This window comes from Anomalospiza imberbis, chromosome 4, assembly GCF_031753505.1.
Source record: "Anomalospiza imberbis isolate Cuckoo-Finch-1a 21T00152 chromosome 4, ASM3175350v1, whole genome shotgun sequence".
In the NCBI taxonomy this organism is placed as follows: domain Eukaryota; kingdom Metazoa; phylum Chordata; class Aves; order Passeriformes; family Viduidae; genus Anomalospiza; species Anomalospiza imberbis.
The window spans coordinates 22,539,639-22,558,641 of record NC_089684.1 but is presented as its reverse complement, the minus strand read 5'-3'; the positions used below and the strand labels follow the sequence as shown (position 1 = coordinate 22,558,641).

The 19,003-nt window shown below is 38.8% G+C and overlaps 1 protein-coding gene across 5 annotated transcripts in view; it reads left to right on the top strand.

The window, feature by feature from the left end:
* The window catches only part of NFKB1 (nuclear factor kappa B subunit 1), a 58,995-nt gene that overhangs the window by 15,641 nt on the left and 24,351 nt on the right, over positions 1-19,003 (top strand). For 3 of the 5 annotated variants that reach the window (XM_068187481.1, XM_068187478.1, XM_068187477.1), the window contains exons 4-8: positions 5,345-5,385; positions 7,773-7,871; positions 14,875-15,023; positions 16,534-16,697; positions 17,473-17,631. In XM_068187481.1, the coding sequence (XP_068043582.1) occupies positions 5,345-5,385; positions 7,773-7,871; positions 14,875-15,023; positions 16,534-16,697; positions 17,473-17,631 (612 nt within the window). The remainder of the gene's footprint in view (positions 1-5,344; positions 5,386-7,772; positions 7,872-14,874; positions 15,024-16,533; positions 16,698-17,472; positions 17,632-19,003) is intronic. The other 2 variants (XM_068187480.1, XM_068187479.1) reach the window with 1 other exon arrangement.

Here is a 19,003-nt window from a genome sequence, read left to right as displayed (position 1 = left end):
TCTGTTTTAAATAAACATTTTTTGTTACTTTGGCTCTAAAGATGTAGTAGTTAAGTGGTTCAAGTTTTACCAGCAGAAAAGGCAGAACCTCATGAAGTCAGCCTCTTCTTTGGCTTGCTGGGAAGTATCCTGCCTTTGATTAGGTAGGTTAGGTACTGATCCTTAGTGGCATTAGGGATGGAGGGAGCATTATCCACGGCAAGTATTTAGACAGAATAAAAGTGGTGCACATCAGTGGGATGTCCACTGTGTAGTGGAGAAACAAAGTGATGCCTTACATTGGAGGGGAAATGGTCCGAGCTCTGAGCTAAGGGATTTGTAATTTTGGATGTTTTGTACTCCCTCATGATGATCCAAGATCATCTACAGCCACGTAATGTGCCCCAGTTAGAGGTGGATTTGGGAACTGCCTAGTTGTTTCTGCTTTGAGAGGCTCTGGTCTAGCTAGGTCTTGGCATTAAGGTGATGTGTTTTTAAAACTTTGAAGTTGAAGCAGAGCCATCAGGAGCTGAACAGTATTGCCTGGAGGCTGCTAAAATTAATTTTCTGCTGTTTCTTTAACCTCCTCTGTCCAATCTTGTGTGACACTTGCTGTGAAAAATGAAAAAGTTATAGAGGGAAAAAGAAGGAACTTAAAATTCCTTTTTCATATTTTTTTAGAGAGAGATAATGCTAGAGGCTCAAGGAGACCAGACCACCACCAAAAATGAGATGAGTGTTCATTTTCCCTGTTCCACAGTAGTGGCCCTAATCCTCAGGAGCTTGGGCAGACTTGCATACTGTTTCTGGTGCTCTTTCTAGATCTCCTGTGCTCGTGTTTGGAAGAGTGAACCAAGGGAAGAAGTTAAACAAAGTCTCATGTGCCATTTGCTTTAAGCATTATGCTTTGAACACTGAAGAGCTGGGATTCAAGAGAGTATTCCTGTGCAGGGGAATCCCTGAGGAGTAGGACATGCAAATGCTACAACAGGCCTTCAGGAAGGATAAGGCACTAGGTCTCCAGTCTGAGCTTTCAGCAGCAAGGTACCACTGCCAGGATGGACACGAGAGAGTTGATGTGGCATTTAACAATAAAAATCTACAGGCTACAAGCATTTCCATCCATGTCCACAGAGAAAAACAGCAATTACAAGGGTGAGATGCCTGTTCTGGAAGCCCACCAGCAGAGAGAATGTGAGGGAGGATACTTGTCCACTGGTGGTTGCAGGAAAAATGGAATGGTTTTAGGTAGTCAGAAGCCTGTTAGACACCGGACCCTGTAGATAGCGCAGGACTCCAGGACGCTTTGGATGGATGAGAGATCTCTGAAGTCAGGTCTTAGAAGATGTGGTTTATTAAAAGGGGGAAAGGCCCTGCTTGGAGTTGCCAGGCGCAACTTGTGGCAGGCCCAGGGAGAGAGGGAGAAGGAGAGAGAGGGAGCAAGGGTTCCAGGTGAGGGTCCCAGGGGAAGGTCCAAGAGAGCGTCCGGTCCCTCGGGCACACCTTATCAGAGGGCTTCAAGGTGGGCTGGAAGAGGACTTGGGCCAATGGGGTCACAGATACCTGATACTTCAGGGGAGGGTCACAGGTGTGGGATGAACCATACATTGGGGGTGAGACAGAGCATTCCATTTGACCTTTGGACCTATCTGCAGGTAAAGGGCATTGTTTAATCAGAAAAGGGGGATTGCTTTCAGCCTGGCTATACTATTGTTTTCTAGTTAGTCAGTAGTCAAGGTTTGCTATTTCAAATCTAGTTCTCATCTCAATGTCTGTATTTTCCAAATCTTTTGCCAGGCAATCATATTTATAAGGTTTTCCTATTTCATCTTCCCCAACATCACCCCACTAGTCCGACAGAGATGCCAGGCTTGCAGGGATATCCTGCCAAACTGAGAGACCTCTTTTTCCTTGACTTTGCTTTGGGGGGAAGGAATCAAGGGGGAGCCTAGGATGGGTGCTCCTTTGTGTGTGTGTAGGTTGAGGCCTGTCAGGAGGAAGAAAGAATGCAAGGGGTGGGAGTGTCAAGGGGCAGGAGGGCCTCTGACTCAGGCAGGAAGGAAAATGAAGAAACTTGGCAGTTGAAGAAGATGTGGGGAAGTGGGACTGTGACTCAGACTGGAGTGGGATGCGAGTCGGTCTGTGGCAACCGAGGTGAGAACATAGAAAAAGAAGCCCTGAAGCATGGCCAGGATGTGGCAAAGCCTCTCCAGGCTGGAGAATCACATGTTGTAGCTGCAGTTCTTGGCCTCCCAGCTCTAACCGTGCTAGGCAAAACACCAGGAGCACTCCTGTCAAAACCTGGCTCTTGGCAACTGTGAGGTGAGAGTCCATGCCTGTGTAGAGGCAGCTCCATGACAGTGTCCTTCAGCCTCTCTGTAGGGCAAAAGTAGAACATAAGCTGTGCATTAAGTAGTGTTCCTTTCTTGTGGCTGTCTAGCATTTAAAAGGGGGTTGCTCCTTAAACAAGAACTTAAAGCAAGCACCTTCCAGGCTGGAACAGAGGATCATCACAAATCTCATCATTTTTAGTTCCTCTTACAAGGTGTTCATCTTCAGGTTCCTGCTCTTTGTCTGTGGAGACAAAGACACACCTACTAATAGAAACAAAATATTAAGAACTGCTGTGTGCAAAACACTAAATGTGTTTTCTTTTCCCCGTGGGAAAGGATGAGAGAAGGAAGGAACAACACACAGCCAATGTTAGGCTATGTTATGTGCCTCTGGGAAGTATGCAGAGTTCACTGAAAACAGCTACATGAGACCTTTCACTAAGTAAAATCCTTTTTATAATCAAAGCAATATGCCATTTATGCCTGGATGTTTTCTTGAATATTGCTGGTTTAATTTTAGGTAGCTCTTTCAGATATTATTAAGTGCTTTGCATTAGAATGCCTTCTCTGTATTGTTATTTGTGTTATTTGTGTCTGGTTCAGATGCTATACCAGAGAATTACTTAGTCACTGTTAAAAAAAAAAAAAAGGAAAATCTTTAGTCATGGAACCCAAAGATTAAAATAAGACCTCAAAAAACTGTTTTAAGTACATTGCTATGTTATTTGTATAATCTGGCTTAATGATAACAGACATCTAATTTGGCTTTGTACATGTACACAGCATCTTTTTTGCACTTTTCTAGTGCTGGTATATAAAACATTATGATTTTTTCATCAACATATTTGTATGCTTTTTATAACCTTTTTTCCCCAAGAGATCAGAATAAGCACAGTCCTAAGTTTTCAATTTTCTTGAGTTTTCACAAGTGCCATGCAAGGTCAAACCATTTCAGTGGTATGAAGCATTTTTCTTTACTTTTCCCGTGTGCCAAGATAGTGTGTATGCCTCTCTTATGAGTTTGAATTTCCTTATGCTGTAACTTGGGTGTTATGTGTCCTGGGGGACTTCTGCAGCCACTTAGCCATTGGATGAGGACACTTCCTTTTCTGGCTAACGTTTGAGAGAAAGCAATAATATTTTGTGCTAACCCAACATGTATGTCTTGAAAATTAATTCCTAAGAGGAGAAGAGCCAAAGAACAATTACTTGGCAGATCATGCCCTGGAGGCTTGGTTGAAAGTTGAACTACATGCTGTTGTATTTTAGGTGCATTATTTCTCCCAATGCTCAGAAAATACATGGCTTCTGGATTGTTAAAATATAACTTTTCAGGTACCTAAAGCATGAGGAGGGTTAGAGGTCTGTGAAAAGAGATCTTAAATTTAAGTTCTGATACATTGCTTAAACCTAACTCAGTTCATCTTGACTTTATCTGTTACAAACAAAAATTGAAACACAAGGCCAAAGCTAAATATTACTCTACATCTTTTAAAGTTCCTGAAGTCCAAACTGTTTTTCCTGCTTTGTAATGCAAGATTATTTATATATGGTCTTGAGGCAATTGTTTTTCACGACTTCAGGAAGCACTGTTTACTTTTTCAAAGAAAAGTAGAGTTGATGGACTTGGGAAATAATTTATCTTTAAATGTGAAATTGTTGTGACTTATAATATTTGCAATATAACTTCAACATGAAGTTAGTTCAGTTGCTGAGTCAGCTAACTGCTGTAGCAGAATACTAATTTCATCTATTGTGTATTTATTAAAACTTTCACGTTGAGAGAAACTTGTTCAGTAAAGATCTGTGCTTGATTCCTCAGCATTAATACCTTTAACAGAGTAGAACTGATAATATAGAATTCCAACAGGAATATGGCTGGAAAAATATTATGTAGGTATTCCCAGTGAAGCTGTAATTTGCGGTCTACTTTGAAAACAACAGATCTTTTAGCGTTGAAACAACAATCATCTTGACTGCTTAGCAAGAGAGAGGGAAGTAATCATAGCTCTTGGAACTGTTGTTTTGAGACTCATCAGTGGCTTGCATTTTAAGAGATATTTCACAGCCATCCACCCAGAGAGCTTTCCGTCTTGATGTAAATAATCTAAATGATCAGAGTTGGAGCTAAGCTTTGGTCAGGTGATGAATGCTTAACTCTGAATTCTCATTGGATTTAGGGCCTACTCAAAAGCTATATAAACTGGTGAATTTTGCATGAGGTTTATACTATGAAGTTAGCCACTGTATGAGACTGAAAGTTGTTTAATGAAGCCTCTTTAAAAGACACAAATAGAATTTTAGTAAAACACAATCCTATTTATTGGCACCATGCTCAAGATGGATCTCAATATAGAGTCTGTATTTGTAGTCAAATTGAGTGTATTCAGTGTTTTTAGAGGCCCAGCAGTGTTTAAATGCACTATATTTAAGAGTGTATCTGAAATTATTAAAAGAATGTAAATTGTTTAGTCTTCTCAATTCCAGGATTTTTTTAAAGCAGTTCTAACTGTGTGGGGCATGTTGAGACAGCTTGAATTCCTGCTGTATTCCCATGCCTCAGAGCTTCCCATTGGCTGTCTCTTGACTTTCAAAAGCACCTATTCTGTAGGAAACCCTAGGGCCAAAAGCTGGTGAATATAGTCTCTAGAGCCCAAGGGGCTTAAATATAAAAGTTAACCTTAGCTCAAGAAGCCAGACTACTGTCAGTGGCAAGGGAAGGATCCTGTTCTTATTCACCACTGCAGGTTTTAACTGAATGATCAGTTGTCCATTTAGGCTCTCAAAGCTAAAATTAACTTTTTTGACTTAATCTTTCTCTTCTTATTCCACTGGTCTTTAGTTGGGAGTGACAAACTGCCAAGTGATTAAATAATTTATTGAAATTTTAGTTCTGAAGAGACTTAGATGCTTTCAAAAATTTTATCTCAAGTTATTCAAGGACAGAATCTTACCCCTGCAACTTATATATTAATTATAGTAATGGAAATATAATTTCTATTAATACTTTTCTTTTTTTTCTTTTATGTTAGCAGATGGACCATATCTTCAAATCATAGAACAGCCAAAACAGGTAAGAACAAGACTACATTTTGAAAATGTTTAAGGTAGCTATATTACTACATTCAGCTCTGAATAAACTTATAACTTAAATAAAAAAGAGCACAGAAAAGTCTGAGCTCTCAGAACAAATGTGGCACTTGAACATGAGGAGTTTTAACTCTTGCTTTTGTAGTTAAAGCATTTCCTGTTTTGTTCTGTTATCATCTTTATCGTTCTCTGGAAGTGTCATAATACAAAAAACCAACTCTAAGGGTTTTAGAAATATACCTTGCTAAGTATAGACTCTTCATCTTAGAAGTGACTGTTACAGTACCCCAGTATTTGGAAACATAAATTAATAGATGAAACATGGAAGATTTTTAGGATTTGTTTCATAGTTTTTGAAATACAAGAAGTTAAAAATAAAAACACTTAATTCCCAAGTTACATGAACTTCTGACTTGTGTTTTGTTGTTGCAAAGAAATGCAGTTGTCCTTTGAGATTCGTTTTGTTATAGTTGTCTGTTTTGAATAATTAAAGAAAAATGAAGATAAGTACTCAAATGAAACTTTTTTCTGTTATGTAGCAAATGCTGGCCTATGCTCCTCTGACAGCAAAGTCATTTTAGTGCACTGGTTAGTTTTCATGCAACTGATGTACAAAGTAATTGCTGGGTAAAGATTGCCCTGAAGTGTGCCTGGGTATTGTTCCCCTTTGGCTGATGGCACTAGCAATTGCAAGGATTCCTCCTGAAGCTGCTAATGTATGGAAGTGCCTTTTCTGTCTGTCCCATTGAATTGCATAAAATACTACCTTATGGAGCTGTTCAGTGAACAGGGGAAAACAGTGGCTAAAAGCTGTCCCATCCTCCTCTTGATCTTCTGCAGCAGCATACTGCAATCCAGTCTTCCTGGCAGGAAGCAGTGGAGAACATTGGTTTCAATCACGCACCAAAGACATTTTTGTGCTGGAGCGTCCCTCCAGGAATAGGGTTCTTCATCACAGCACCAAGTGAAACAGCAGTGTTCTGTGAACTCTTGGAAGAATATGCTGCATCTTCCTCATCATTTTAAGTTAATCCCTAATCAGGCTATGTCTTTGCATGGTGGGGCCTGCAGTGCACAGTCCATAAGGAAAAACCATTGTTTCCATGTGTGACTTCCCTGCAAGTGGCTCCTCTCGTGGAGTACCCATGTGACAAGCTGGGCAGGGGCTTATGGCAGGGTGATGAGAGTGATGCATCAGCAGAGTGATGTGTGCTGACTGCAGAGGGTGATTTGCCTTTTGCAGAAGTTGCTTTGCCTTTTGATCAACTTGAGTTCAAGCTCATCATGGCTAGGCACTTCATGAACAGTACTCTGGATCACTCAGCTCACCTTAGGAAGGCAATTGGTGAGGTCGGAATAAAAGTCATAGAAGTTTACATTTGCTTGGTAAACAAGTTCTTAGCCTGAAAAGGCTTTAGTGAGATAGGTATTGAAGCTTCTGCTTATGGAGTAATTTTAAGGCATGTTGTTCACTTTCAGCTAATACAGACTTCAAATTCAGAGTTGTCTACTACTAGAAAGAAGCTGAATGATTCTTGGAAAAGGCCACTACACTAACTGGTGCTATTTGGACACTGGGAGCCTATGGAAGATGGGGATTTTGGCAGAAATTGCAGGACTGGAGAGTAGATCTGAAAGCAAAACTGAGGACCACATGAAATGCATTGTTAGAGTATTAATTAGAGTTACCAGACACCTTTGCTTAAGAATTGGACTTTCTATGCTTTATCGATTGTCATGTAAAATAAAGGGGATGTTCATCAATGGAGTCGATGGAGAGCTGTGCTCTGGACTGGTTTTCAATATCCTGCAGTTCTCTAAAGTATATTCAGATGTCTCTTTATGTAGCTGAGATGAAAACCAGGCAGAGTCCCCTGAAGCTTTCGTCCTGTTTCTGGATTTCACACGGAGATACAGCTTTCATACATTTTTCCCAGAAGGAAGAAGTGTTTCTGTTTCATCCCCGTACTTTCATTTATGGTGCTTTGGACTTCCTTTTTATTTGTTTCAATTTTGTCTACCTAGCAGCAGTCTTGGGGGAGAGTATCTGCTCTTGCATTCTCTACAAGTGGATTTTTATCCTATTTTAAGAGTATAAATAGTTCTCTGTTTCAAAATATCTTCACTTAACTGAAAGAAAAATATGAGGATGCTGCTGTGTGTTAAAGTGAGAATGGAACAGGTTTTCTAGGGCTACAGTTAAGTGATGCTGTGTTAACCAGCACTCAGCATTTCCATGCATGAACAATTGTAACTTTTCCATTTGGGCGAGTCTTGTTTGTGGGTGTGTGTGTTCATCTTTGTGTGTGCTGTTTCTCTTTTGGTTCTGTTTCTGTACAGCTTTCAACTTTCTTTTCCTTTATTCCACAGAGGGGATTTCGTTTCCGATACGTATGTGAAGGGCCTTCGCATGGTGGACTTCCTGGTGCCTCTAGTGAAAAGAACAAAAAGTCCTACCCTCAGGTCAAAGTAAGGACAGAAAGCATTAATTCTGTGAAGTCAATGCAAGTGTCATTGTGTGTATGTGTATGGGGCCTTATTGCGTAGCAACATAAATTTGTATGAAGTTGCTCCAGACAGACTACATTTCAATCCCAACGTTCACATTTGATGTTGAAAATAAAGTTGTCCTAAGATGTGGGGGTTTGTTTTGGCACCGTTTTTATCTGCCAGCAGTTGAGCAGTAACTTACCTGCACCTACTACCTCACTACCATTGTGCAGACTAATGGAGCTCTTCCTTAAGGTGCAGTTTTAGCAAGGCTTGAGCTGCTCAGTTGCTCCATTTCCATTGCAAAGCATGAGTCTGCTTGGTTACTCCACTTCACTCTAGGAATCTATATACTAAGTTTTCTCTTTTTTTCTGTTCATGTTACCCCTTATTCAATATCTCTAGGGTACTCCATTCTTAGGAACTTAATTCCTTTAAAGTAAACGTAGAACGTGTAATTTTTATAGGAACAGTTTTATGTTCAGGTGTTCACTGAACTTTTTTTGTGGGTTTTTTTTTTCCCCCCAGGAAAAAATAATTCAAATATGTTAATCAAAGAAATGTTCTGTGGAGGCACTGTATGAAAATTAGAAAAGTGATTAATCATTCTGGGACTGGAGAACTGTCTTTGCCTATGTTTCTTTCAGCAATTTTTTTTCCTGTGGAAGTGTGGAAAAGCTACACCGTGTATTTTCAGTATTCTTTTTAACTTAAATGCAAGCCTTGGTCTTACTGCATTACATCTTTGAACAGTTGCACTACAAATCTCATGAGGAGCAGGGTTAATGTATTCTAATTCTGGTGTTATTTCTTAATGTATTCTCATTCTGGTTCTCTCTTACTCCTTTATGGGGAAAGAAGGGGAGGGAAGAGTGGCAAGCAATAAACCTCTGCCTTGGTGTGTGCCACTCCTGGTTGTTCTCCTCAGTGTACGTAGTTCATCCACAGTTCTTGGGAAAGGCTGGAGTTTGGAACAGCTGCATCTCCTAATGAGCCAGTATAAGCATAACATAATGGAAAATAATCAGCACTGGCTGAGGTAGCCTAGGCTGATAGTCTTGTGAATTGAGAAGAAGCTGGGAAAGCTGATTTCATATAGCCTTGCAAAACTCTGAGGAAAAATTACTAGCCCAGGCAAATTATCTATTTGCTTTTTTCTTTCCTATTTTGACAGTAATGATGAACCAATGAATGAAATTTCACTGGAATGTTCAGATATAAAACCATTTACTTCAATTGAGCCAGATCTTTGGATTCCGATCCAGTCTGTAATGATAATAAAACAAGTGATACTTTATAAAGGTGTGGTAGGTCCCAAAACAGCATGACAAGGAGTACAGGAAATGGAATTTCTCCTTGAGTAAACTAGAAAGTAGAATGTTCTTTGGCTTTCCATCAAACCTTCTAATTTCATTGATCATCACTTTTTAATTTCATCTAGAGCTTACACACACACACATCCCTTTCCTTCCCTCCCATCCCACTGTGTGCATCTGAGTTTTTTTCCTAGTACCAATCCCCACATGGCAACACCTGCTGGGAGAGGCTGGCAGGGGAACACAAGTAAATTCCTCAAGGCCATTGCTTGTTAGTGCCTGTTCTTGATTCAAGTGGTGCCAGTAAAGACAGAAGTGTTTCACACCTTTTCCTGTAAGTCTTTTCTGTGTTTTGTCAGAATGTGCTCATTTCATTGTAACTGAGCAGAGCACAATTGAAAATTGCAATTTTTTGTTGTGTTGGAGTTACTTGTTTTGGTTAGGTTTCTTTAACTTTATTTTTTGGTGTTGGTTTTTTTTTATTCTTGTGCCAGTGTTTTCACTATACGACCTACATTAGTTGATCACAATGCAGTGAAAGGACTGTAGCATGAGCTTTGGCTGTACTGTAATAAAGGAGGTTTTGTGACAGATCTTTAAACCCTTGGCCATAGTGTGGTCAGTGCAGCTCACATTGGGATCTGTTTTGTGAGAATTTGGCCAACTCTCTCAAAATTTACTAGTAGCTACCATGGGATGTCCTAAAAATAGACATCCTCAGTGCAGAAAAAACCATTGCAGTCTCCATATTCTGTTTTCATAGGATGATGGATTGGAGGCCAAAAGAAAACACATTTATGGGATGTAACCTCTTGCATAATGTGGACTGTTCAATTTCACCCTTTTTTTTAACTAAGCTGGAACACATCAAGGCATATCTCTCACATAAAGGCTGGAGTTTTAAAGACTTTGCTATGTCTCTAAGCAAGGTATTTTGGTATTTAATTACATGTTTAACCTCTCCCTGTATAGTATATTAGTAGATAGTGTAGGTCAGGAGTTAATGTGGCAGTTCTGCATTGCCAGTCTTTGCACTTGAAACAGACCAGCACTGGCCAGCAAGATGGAATTGGTGTAAAACCTCTTGTGTAATGGAACAGTCCTGACTAATGAAGTCTAGATTACAGTGTATATCTTTCTATAATATCAAAAATGAGATTAATTTATCTTAATGATTTGTGGAATTATGTTCCTTTGTTTAGCCCTGTCTTTGCTAAGAGTAATCCTAATATGTTGAAAACATCTTGCATATTCAGAGGATTCTATATAACTTTGCATGTCATTATGGAGAGCAGAGAAGTTGTAGATAATAAATATGTTACAATGAAGTTATGTTTAATGATTGCAACCTAAAATTCTTCATTTAAATTTAATTTTCATGCACTTAGTGTAAGTTACACAACGCTTGAAAATTTTACTGTCTAGAAAATTTGAAATCAAAGCTGCTGAACTGCTTATTCATCGTTACTTTTTTGTTCAGGGGAAAAAGCAGTCAGTAGTATAAAAAGAAATGATAAAACAGCAAAGTCTAATATTATCACCAGCATGCTTAACTATCTAATTTTTTTTTATTTATAATTTTATTGGGTTTTATATATATGAAAAAATGTGAGAAAACTCGCATAGAAAATATCCACTGCACGTTTTTCATGTGTGTCCTGATCTTGCATACTGCTTTTAGTGAGGGCAGATCCATGTTTTTACACTGAAGTGCTTGATCTAGTTTTAGGTGTGACAAGAACTTGCTGAAAACAGCAGAGTGAAAGAAATGTCCTGAATTTTCATCTCCTTGGGGGCAAATCTGCGTGGGTGGCTGTAGTCTCTAGTTCAGTGTTCTTTGTGAGCTGGATGTAAATGAGCTCCAGCCCGATGTTCAGAGGTGTGCCTGAGCTAAAGAGCTCCATCTCTCTGCACAAGAGTTTGGGCATGGAGCACTTTGGCTTGTGAATTGAAGCTGCACACCAGTTACGCAGCCATGAACACAGGCACACCAACAGAGCTGCCCAGCCAGTCGAGTCCTGGGCTATCCCAAATGATACCTCGGTTTGAAGATAAGAGTTCTTCTCAAAACAGGGATTTCAGCACATTTACTTCGAGTTCAGGAGGAGAATTTATGGAAGATTACTTTGCTGATGAGCCTTGGTGACAAAAGGAGCATATTTATTTGCTTTCCCCCCCCCCCCCCGCCTCCAATAGGAATTAAATGTAAAGTGATACAGATTGCTGATTACAAGTCAAAAAAATCACCTAACAGCTGAATTAAGGAATAAACATGAAACAGAAATAAGCAGACTTTTTGGTATAAATCTTTATCTCTCTTAAAGATCTACTGAATCAAATTCAGTGAGATTTGAGCTTTTTACTGGTAAGGCTGATTTAGCTGAATAGGAGGCACAGAATCTCTTCAGATGGGCTTGTAAAGCAGAGCACTTAGCTCCAGTCAGAGGATCAGATCTTCAGCTCCCATTTAAATTACCTGACATTGCTTTTCCTTAAATCTATTAAGTAAGTACTCAGTTGCCTACACGATTCATACCACATCTGAAATATTTTGTCTTCAATTAGCAATTGAAAAAAAGAGAGATACTGCTCTGTAAAAACAGACTGTTTATAAAGAGAGAGTGATGCCTCATCTTTGGAACATTTCTTGTACATGCCTGTTGAGGACAGCAGTAGTCACACTCTGAAGGACAGGCAGGGCTGGGGCTGCAGTTGCTCTAACAAAGGGATTGGAAAGAGAAATAGGTGTTTTTGCAATGCTGGCATTGTAGGTTTGACATGGTCTTTTCCATCATTTGCTCCTGCTGTTGACCAATTGTTTTCATTTCTTGCTTGTAAGAATAACTGGAAAAACATCTTAGAAATATGAAAATGTTCTTATAAAGTTTTTGTAAAGTTTCGGAACCTATAAAAATTCACTGGGATCTGGCTTGCAAGAGGACATGAAATAACTGAAAAAACTTTCACTCTTGTCTTGAAATTGACTCAATTTCGAGTTTACAAGGTCCTTTTAATCATTCAGACAAATCTCTCAAACAGAAAGAGCAGATAAATGTAAGCCTGCAGCCTTTTAACTTTATCAGATCAATTGAGTGCTGCTTCAGGTACAGGATGTAATCAAGTATTATAGCTATACTCTGCCCAGGAACTTCTTTTCTTTTTTTCCCCTCACCTTGAATTTGAAGTTCAATATCTGTTTTTTGGATCACAGCTCTTATTTTCAGCCACACAGCATCCACATGCTATCTCCTTTAAATGCTGAGTGTGTTTTTGTGTCAAAACCATAATCCCTATTCAGCATTGTAACACACCTTCTACCTTTTCAGGCCTTTGACAGTGTTTCTTAAGTTCCTGTGCAAAAGCTGATAGTTACTTGTATACCTTAGTGCCAGAATTAATTTTAAATTATTCTGAATTTGTGGTATGATTCAAGGACATTGAAAACTTATTTCAGACTTAATTTATGGTACATAAGGATATTTAAGCACTCAGACTATTTTCCTGGGCACCAAGTTACCCCAAATGACTCAAAATCAATTAGGAAAGTCTGTCTACAAGAAATAAAGGTAGAAGACATTCAGAGACATTCTGTCCCCTTTGCAGCATAGGACATCAGACTGGATGACAAAAATAGTCCTTCCTTGCCTTATGACCTACATAAGGTATTACGTTTTAGGAGCCCTTTTGTTTTTCCCCTGAGAGGGAGAGACTGCAAAGATCATGCTGAGCTGAGTAACAGGGCAGATTGCAATCTGTGCTTTCAGAGGCTGGAAAGTCCTTGACGTGCAGCAGTCCTGCCTCCAGTTTCACTGTGGTTTCTACAGCTGATGAAGGATTGTCTTGAACTTTTCTGATGTGACACCAGAACATCGATGTTATTCATAGTGAATATGGCACTACAGATGTGCTGGGAGTTTTGTAGTAGGGAAAGGCTCATTGAGTGAGGGGTAAAATGAAAATAATTTTTTTTAAGCTACCTTTTTGGAAAGTTAATTGTAGCAGTGGTGGTAACATATGGTAGCACCAAATGCAGTTCTTCTTATTGTCAGATGACTTTGAGAAAGGTACATAAGAATTTTCTCCCTGCTGGTAAATGACAGAAATAGTCCAGCAGTGATTATCCTGCATCTCTGTACTGTTTCAGTCCAGATTTTAATGTGGAAACAGGAGGGAAGCATCAGCCCTCTGTCTTGTAATTTAGAAACTGCCACTTGTAAAATGCACATTACTGCAGTATTATGCAGCTACCTAGCAGGAGTGGGTAATGAGAGGGCTTTTGCACACCTGCTCCTCCTGGAACAACCTTTTCATGGTTGAGTTTTGTTGGGTTTTTTTTTGCTTTCAGCAATGAATAGGAAGGCAGGGAGGGCACACATTGTACATATGCAAAGTGTTTCAGCTGTGATGGAATGGGTTCAAGAGAGGGGTTAACTGGAGTGAAGGAAGCTAGCAGGACTCAGTAATGTGGTGAAATCGAGGCAATCCCTCACTATCAGCATTTTATCAACAATATAACCTTAAATATTCAGTTCATCACTGTTTCATCACTTTAATGTTTATCATGATCCTTTAATACCTTGGTTGATTAGATCTATAAGGTGCTGTAATACAAAGAACTTGGCCCAAGGCAAATTAGAAGAAAAATTAGAGGAGGAGGGGGAAAAGCCCAACATTGATAAAAGGGTTAATTAAGTGAATTGGAAGGGAAGATAATGTTTGCTTTTTAAAAAGTGGAGTAATTTTATGTTCAGCATAATTTGAAAGTGGTGCATAAGCCGTAACACCCTTGGAGTAATACTGCCTTGGAGTGAGGAAAGAAAATAAAGTTCTAAATAATATATGTAAAGCAAATAACTTACCAGTATGGTATGTTATTAGTAATTTTAGATGTGTTTTTGAGGCATTGTTTTTTATTAAAGGCTGTTAAAATGTACGATGATTAGAAACTGTGGCAAGGGGTAAAAAAAGCTTTGTAGGCTTTCAGAGTTGAGTATATGAAAGAAAGCACACAGTTTATCATCGTTCTAGTCCAGCAAAATCCTAGATGGGACTTCATTACATATCCTTGTGTACACTTAAGGGAGATATTTACTGTACCAAGTAATATATGTTGATGAAGTACATTGAACTAACAAAATGCCTATTAATGTAGAATTTATTCACTGTAAAATCTCTGCCTGAGGAGTCATTGTGATGTGGCCAAAATGTTTTATAACAATCATAATCTTTAAAAGTAATTTTTAAAGTCTTTCTGAATTGGGCTGAACAATGCAGGGTTTTGAGTTTAATTTTCTATATGCTTCTTAATGGGTAACAATGTTTATTGTGAATTCAGTTTACTGATTGAAACTTGAGGACAGCAATGTGGACTAAATGGCCAGAATGTAAAAGTGAGATTCATGTTTTAAGAAACAGATGAGGCTTTCCTTCAGATTTTTTGGTCAGTACTTCTGTCATTTGCATGTCAAGTTTAATTGCAAAAGAAAGTGATTATCTGGTACAGTTAGTTTGCCATTTGTATTTCATGAAGAAATGCATATACATTTCTCCTATGTAAACTCGATTGTACTTAACTGACAAAAAATACTCACCTGGAATCATTACTGGTTCCATTTTTAAAAAAGAGTGAGCAAACTGTCCCACATTTTTAACATATTTATTTACAGATCTGCAATTATGTTGGACCTGCAAAAGTAATTGTCCAGTTAGTAACTAATGGGAAATACGTCCACTTACACGCTCACAGCTTGGTGGGTAAATTCTGCGAAGACGGCGTGTGCACGGTTATCGCCGGACCCAAGGACATGGTTGTAGGGTAAGTCTGGGAGCTCCTCTGGAAAACTGAGCTGTGGGGGAAGCATCAAGACTGTAAAAAGCAATACAGAAATACTCCTAAGAGGCAGCTCTGTGGAGCACTTGTCTCCATGCCCTGATCTCTGTTTTTTTTGTATCATAAATAGAAAATTTAATTGGGTTTTTGTTCACCTTTGTAGAATTTTTCCTAATCAAGCTAAATAAATTTAAGTAACTAATTTTTACTTAGAATTTGTATAGTTTTAATCTCTTGGTGTGCAGTCTAAATTTGTGTTGTAAGTCCATTCTTTAAAATGCAAGGAGTTTTGATCAGAGAAGGGAATAAAATTAGTGTTACCATTTTGTTACCTCTTTGATCAATATTTTACTTTTATTGAAACCTCTCAATAGAAATGTAATGGAAAACATTAAGAAAGTAGGATTAGAAAATTTGAAATTAATGCAGGACAAGTATAAACATGAAAATACTGCATAAGTCAAATTTTTAAAGTTTAAAGCAGAAAGACTCTAGTGAAATTGTAGCTGGCCTGCTCTTGTTTAATTTGAAGGAATAATTGTTTATATCGGTAAACGGAGCTGAAGTTCCCAACCGTGTTTTAAGACTTAGATCAGGTTTCATGCTGGCTGTGAGTTTGAGTTCTGTGATCTCAAGAATGTCTTTGTTGGTGAAGATGATGAAGTTTAAAAAGCTGAGAAGGTTGGGAGAGAGAGATTCTTTTAAACTGTAACTTTTGATGTCCAAGCCCAGTGCACTGACTTTACCGCGCACAACAATTTAAATAGCTTTATTTCAAATGCTCCTTTTCATCTTGAAAAGTTTGGCTCATTTTCTAATCTGTCTTGTTTTTCATCAGATGTTTAGAACCAGCTTTCCTGTCCTCACTTGACCCACATGAAAATTGAGTTCTTGTCTTGTTTTCTTACTTCCAAATCTAATTGATTTTTCAATATGCAGCAGATTTTTATAAAAATGCACCTTGTATTATGGAAATTTTCATTCAAATAGATACCCAAAGTGTCTTGCAGAATGACCAGAGCCTTCCTTAAAACATTTTATTTGTAAAATACTGCACTGTTTTCAGCTTCTTAGCTTGCTCTCCAAACCATTTTCAACAGATGAAGCATACTCTGAGCAGTTGCTCTGCTTAACAGACAAACAGAATGACATATCAGTGTCATTGCCAAGACACAGAAAACAAAGTGTGACTACCAGATTTTCCAACATTTCCTAAGTTGCTTTCCCAGTGGAAATCTGAAACCTGACAGATTACTACTTATGCCATAGGAAAGTGCACCCATATGATCGCTGTCATATGATGGTGCACATTTTACACATTTTGTGATCTTGACTGAATTTTTCTTGATGGAGACTTCTCCCTCAAACACTAATAGGGCCTAAGTAAGCCTGTGGAGTCCTTCTGTAGACTTGGGTTGTGTAGCTCTGTCTGGTAAGAGAAAGGCTGCCTTCTGCAAGTCTGGCCTAAAGCATTCCCCCAATCAAAATTTGGCAGGTTTGCAAATCTTGGAATACTTCATGTCACGAAGAAGAAAGTGTTTGAAACTCTGGAAACACGCATGATAGATGCTTGCAAGAAGGGATACAACCCAGGACTCCTGGTGCATCCAGAACTCAGCTATCTGCAGGCAGAAGGATGTGAAGACAGGCAGCTAACTGGTATGTGAACATGATGGCCTGGTTTTAATTGGTCTTTGATTAAAAAGAGGCTGAGCTTCTGAAAACATAGATTCCTACCTAGAAAAAGACCTTGTGTAGGACAACAGCCAATGTCTATGTGCTTTTAAGAGGTGGTGCATTGTTGCCATGTTTTAGGCAATCTGAAAGGAGTCTGCTGTCAATGCATACATGAGAAGGGAGAAACTTCCTTCCACAGCTGCATGTACCAACCTCTGCACCTGTATTCCATTGCTCTTATGCTGTTTAAGAGCATGTTAAGCTCTTAAATAGAGTAATTCTGCATTATTGCAGCAAGACATGATATCCTTAATTAACTTAGAGGCCTCCTTTTGAGAACACTTTCATTCAGCTGCATTTCACCCATATTGCTGTAAAACCTGTGGTCTGCATTGCTTTCAGGTACTGTACAGAGGGGCCAGCTGTCTTTTCACTGCTCTTAACACCAGGTATTCTGGTGTCCTTAGGGGTGGCCTTCATCCTTTTCAAAACACCTTTATAAATTGAGAGCAGAAAATAGTAATTTTCTGTCTTTTAATTATATAACTTAAGTAAGATCTGATGCACAAACTGCAAGATGAACACAGTATAATTTGAATAGCTGTTCCACTCTGCTTAGAAAGGAAAAACCCAATGGATGCTAAATGTAAAAGAAGACATTTCCTCCCTATCCATGCCTTTGGATGTTTGTTTGTTCTCTCTGTTTTGTTAAGGATGCCCTACCCTTTGTGTTAATTCCTCTGTCTCTCAATTCCAGAACGAGAAAGAGAAATCATTCGCCAGGCAGCCATACAGCAGACCAAGGAAATGGATCTCAGCGTGGTGCGGCTCATGTTCACAGCCTTCCTTCCTGACAGCAACGGCAGCTTCACACGGAGACTTGATCCCGTTATATCAGATGCAATATATGACAGCAGTAAGTATATTTGGCTTTAATTACTTTTTTAATTAGGAGCAGGCTTTTGTGCACACAGAAATGACAGGTAGATATTGCTGTACATAGACTCATCTAGCCCTGCCTGCCTGGTATTTGATGAAAAACAAGTAAGTAGCCCATGGATAATTAGCCCCATGTCTGTCTGTGTACATACAGTATGATTCTGGTTTTAATAGATGGTGATGTAAGCCATAGAGAAAGATTTTATTTTGCTGTTAGCATGTTTAATCCTGCCACTTTTATTATGAGGATTTTGTAAGTTCTTGTTATGTCCATAAGAAGGGCTTGAATTTTGCAGAGTTTTCAGTTGCTTTCTGTGACAAAGGGTTGTTACATGAGATACGAGGAAAAAAATTGCTTCTATATTTGTTGAGAATTTGACACCTTTCAGTTTTGAAGACCATCTGCTTGTCCATATTTTAAAAGATAATGCAACCATTTCCTTTAGATCTGTCAGTATTTTTTTAGAGCATTCCTCTATTTGTCTTTTTTCTGAGAGAATTTTTTCACTTCATGTTTTCCTCTATGCTGTTAAATTATACTGACTCATCTTACTTGAACCCTTTCTGCTGCCTGAATTTTCCTTCCTGAGACTTTGGATTCCCATGTTCTTGATAGTCATTCTGTAATGACTCAGGAAAAGTACTTTTTTTTTTCATTTGTACATCAGTCATGGCTATATTATTGCTTTTTAAGGACAAAATCTAGATCAAAAGGTACTAAATGCAACTGTTCTATTATAGTCTGTGCCTTGCTGTTAATTGGGAAATGTAGTTAGGTCAAAAATATTGTCCTAAACTATGGAGACAAACAAAGGTGACATTTTGTTTGTGTGTTTCTGCTGTTGTAAGTTGCTACACAGATGTCAGTTACTAGTTTCTGATCTCCCAAGGTGAATTCTTAATTGCTAATTTCAAAAGAATTTTCTTGAGTTTTGTTTGGGGTTTTTTTTTGAATACTTCATTGGCACCATTCAAGCCTTTGCAGAACAGACATAACTTGTGGTAGCATAACTTGCCTGTCACAGCTGCTTTCACTTATCAGATGATAGTTCTGTCTTGAGGACCAATAGTTGTCTGTTGATGGAGATCCTGTGGAGGTGGGCTTTTTTATCACTGGATCTGCTAGGATCTGTGGAGATGGGCTTTTTCGTCACTGTCCAGTTCACTGGCCAAAAACTGGCATGCTTTCAAGTAAGCCACAGTGTAAAGCAAAGCACTGTAGATAGCAAGAAGCAAGAAAAAGGAAACACCTCTCAAGAGTGGCAGTCTGTCAGAAAGCAGGGAGGAAAAATTGACGTTCTCTTGTACAGCCCTGTTGTCATAAAATGAGTACTAGTGTAGGGTGCTGG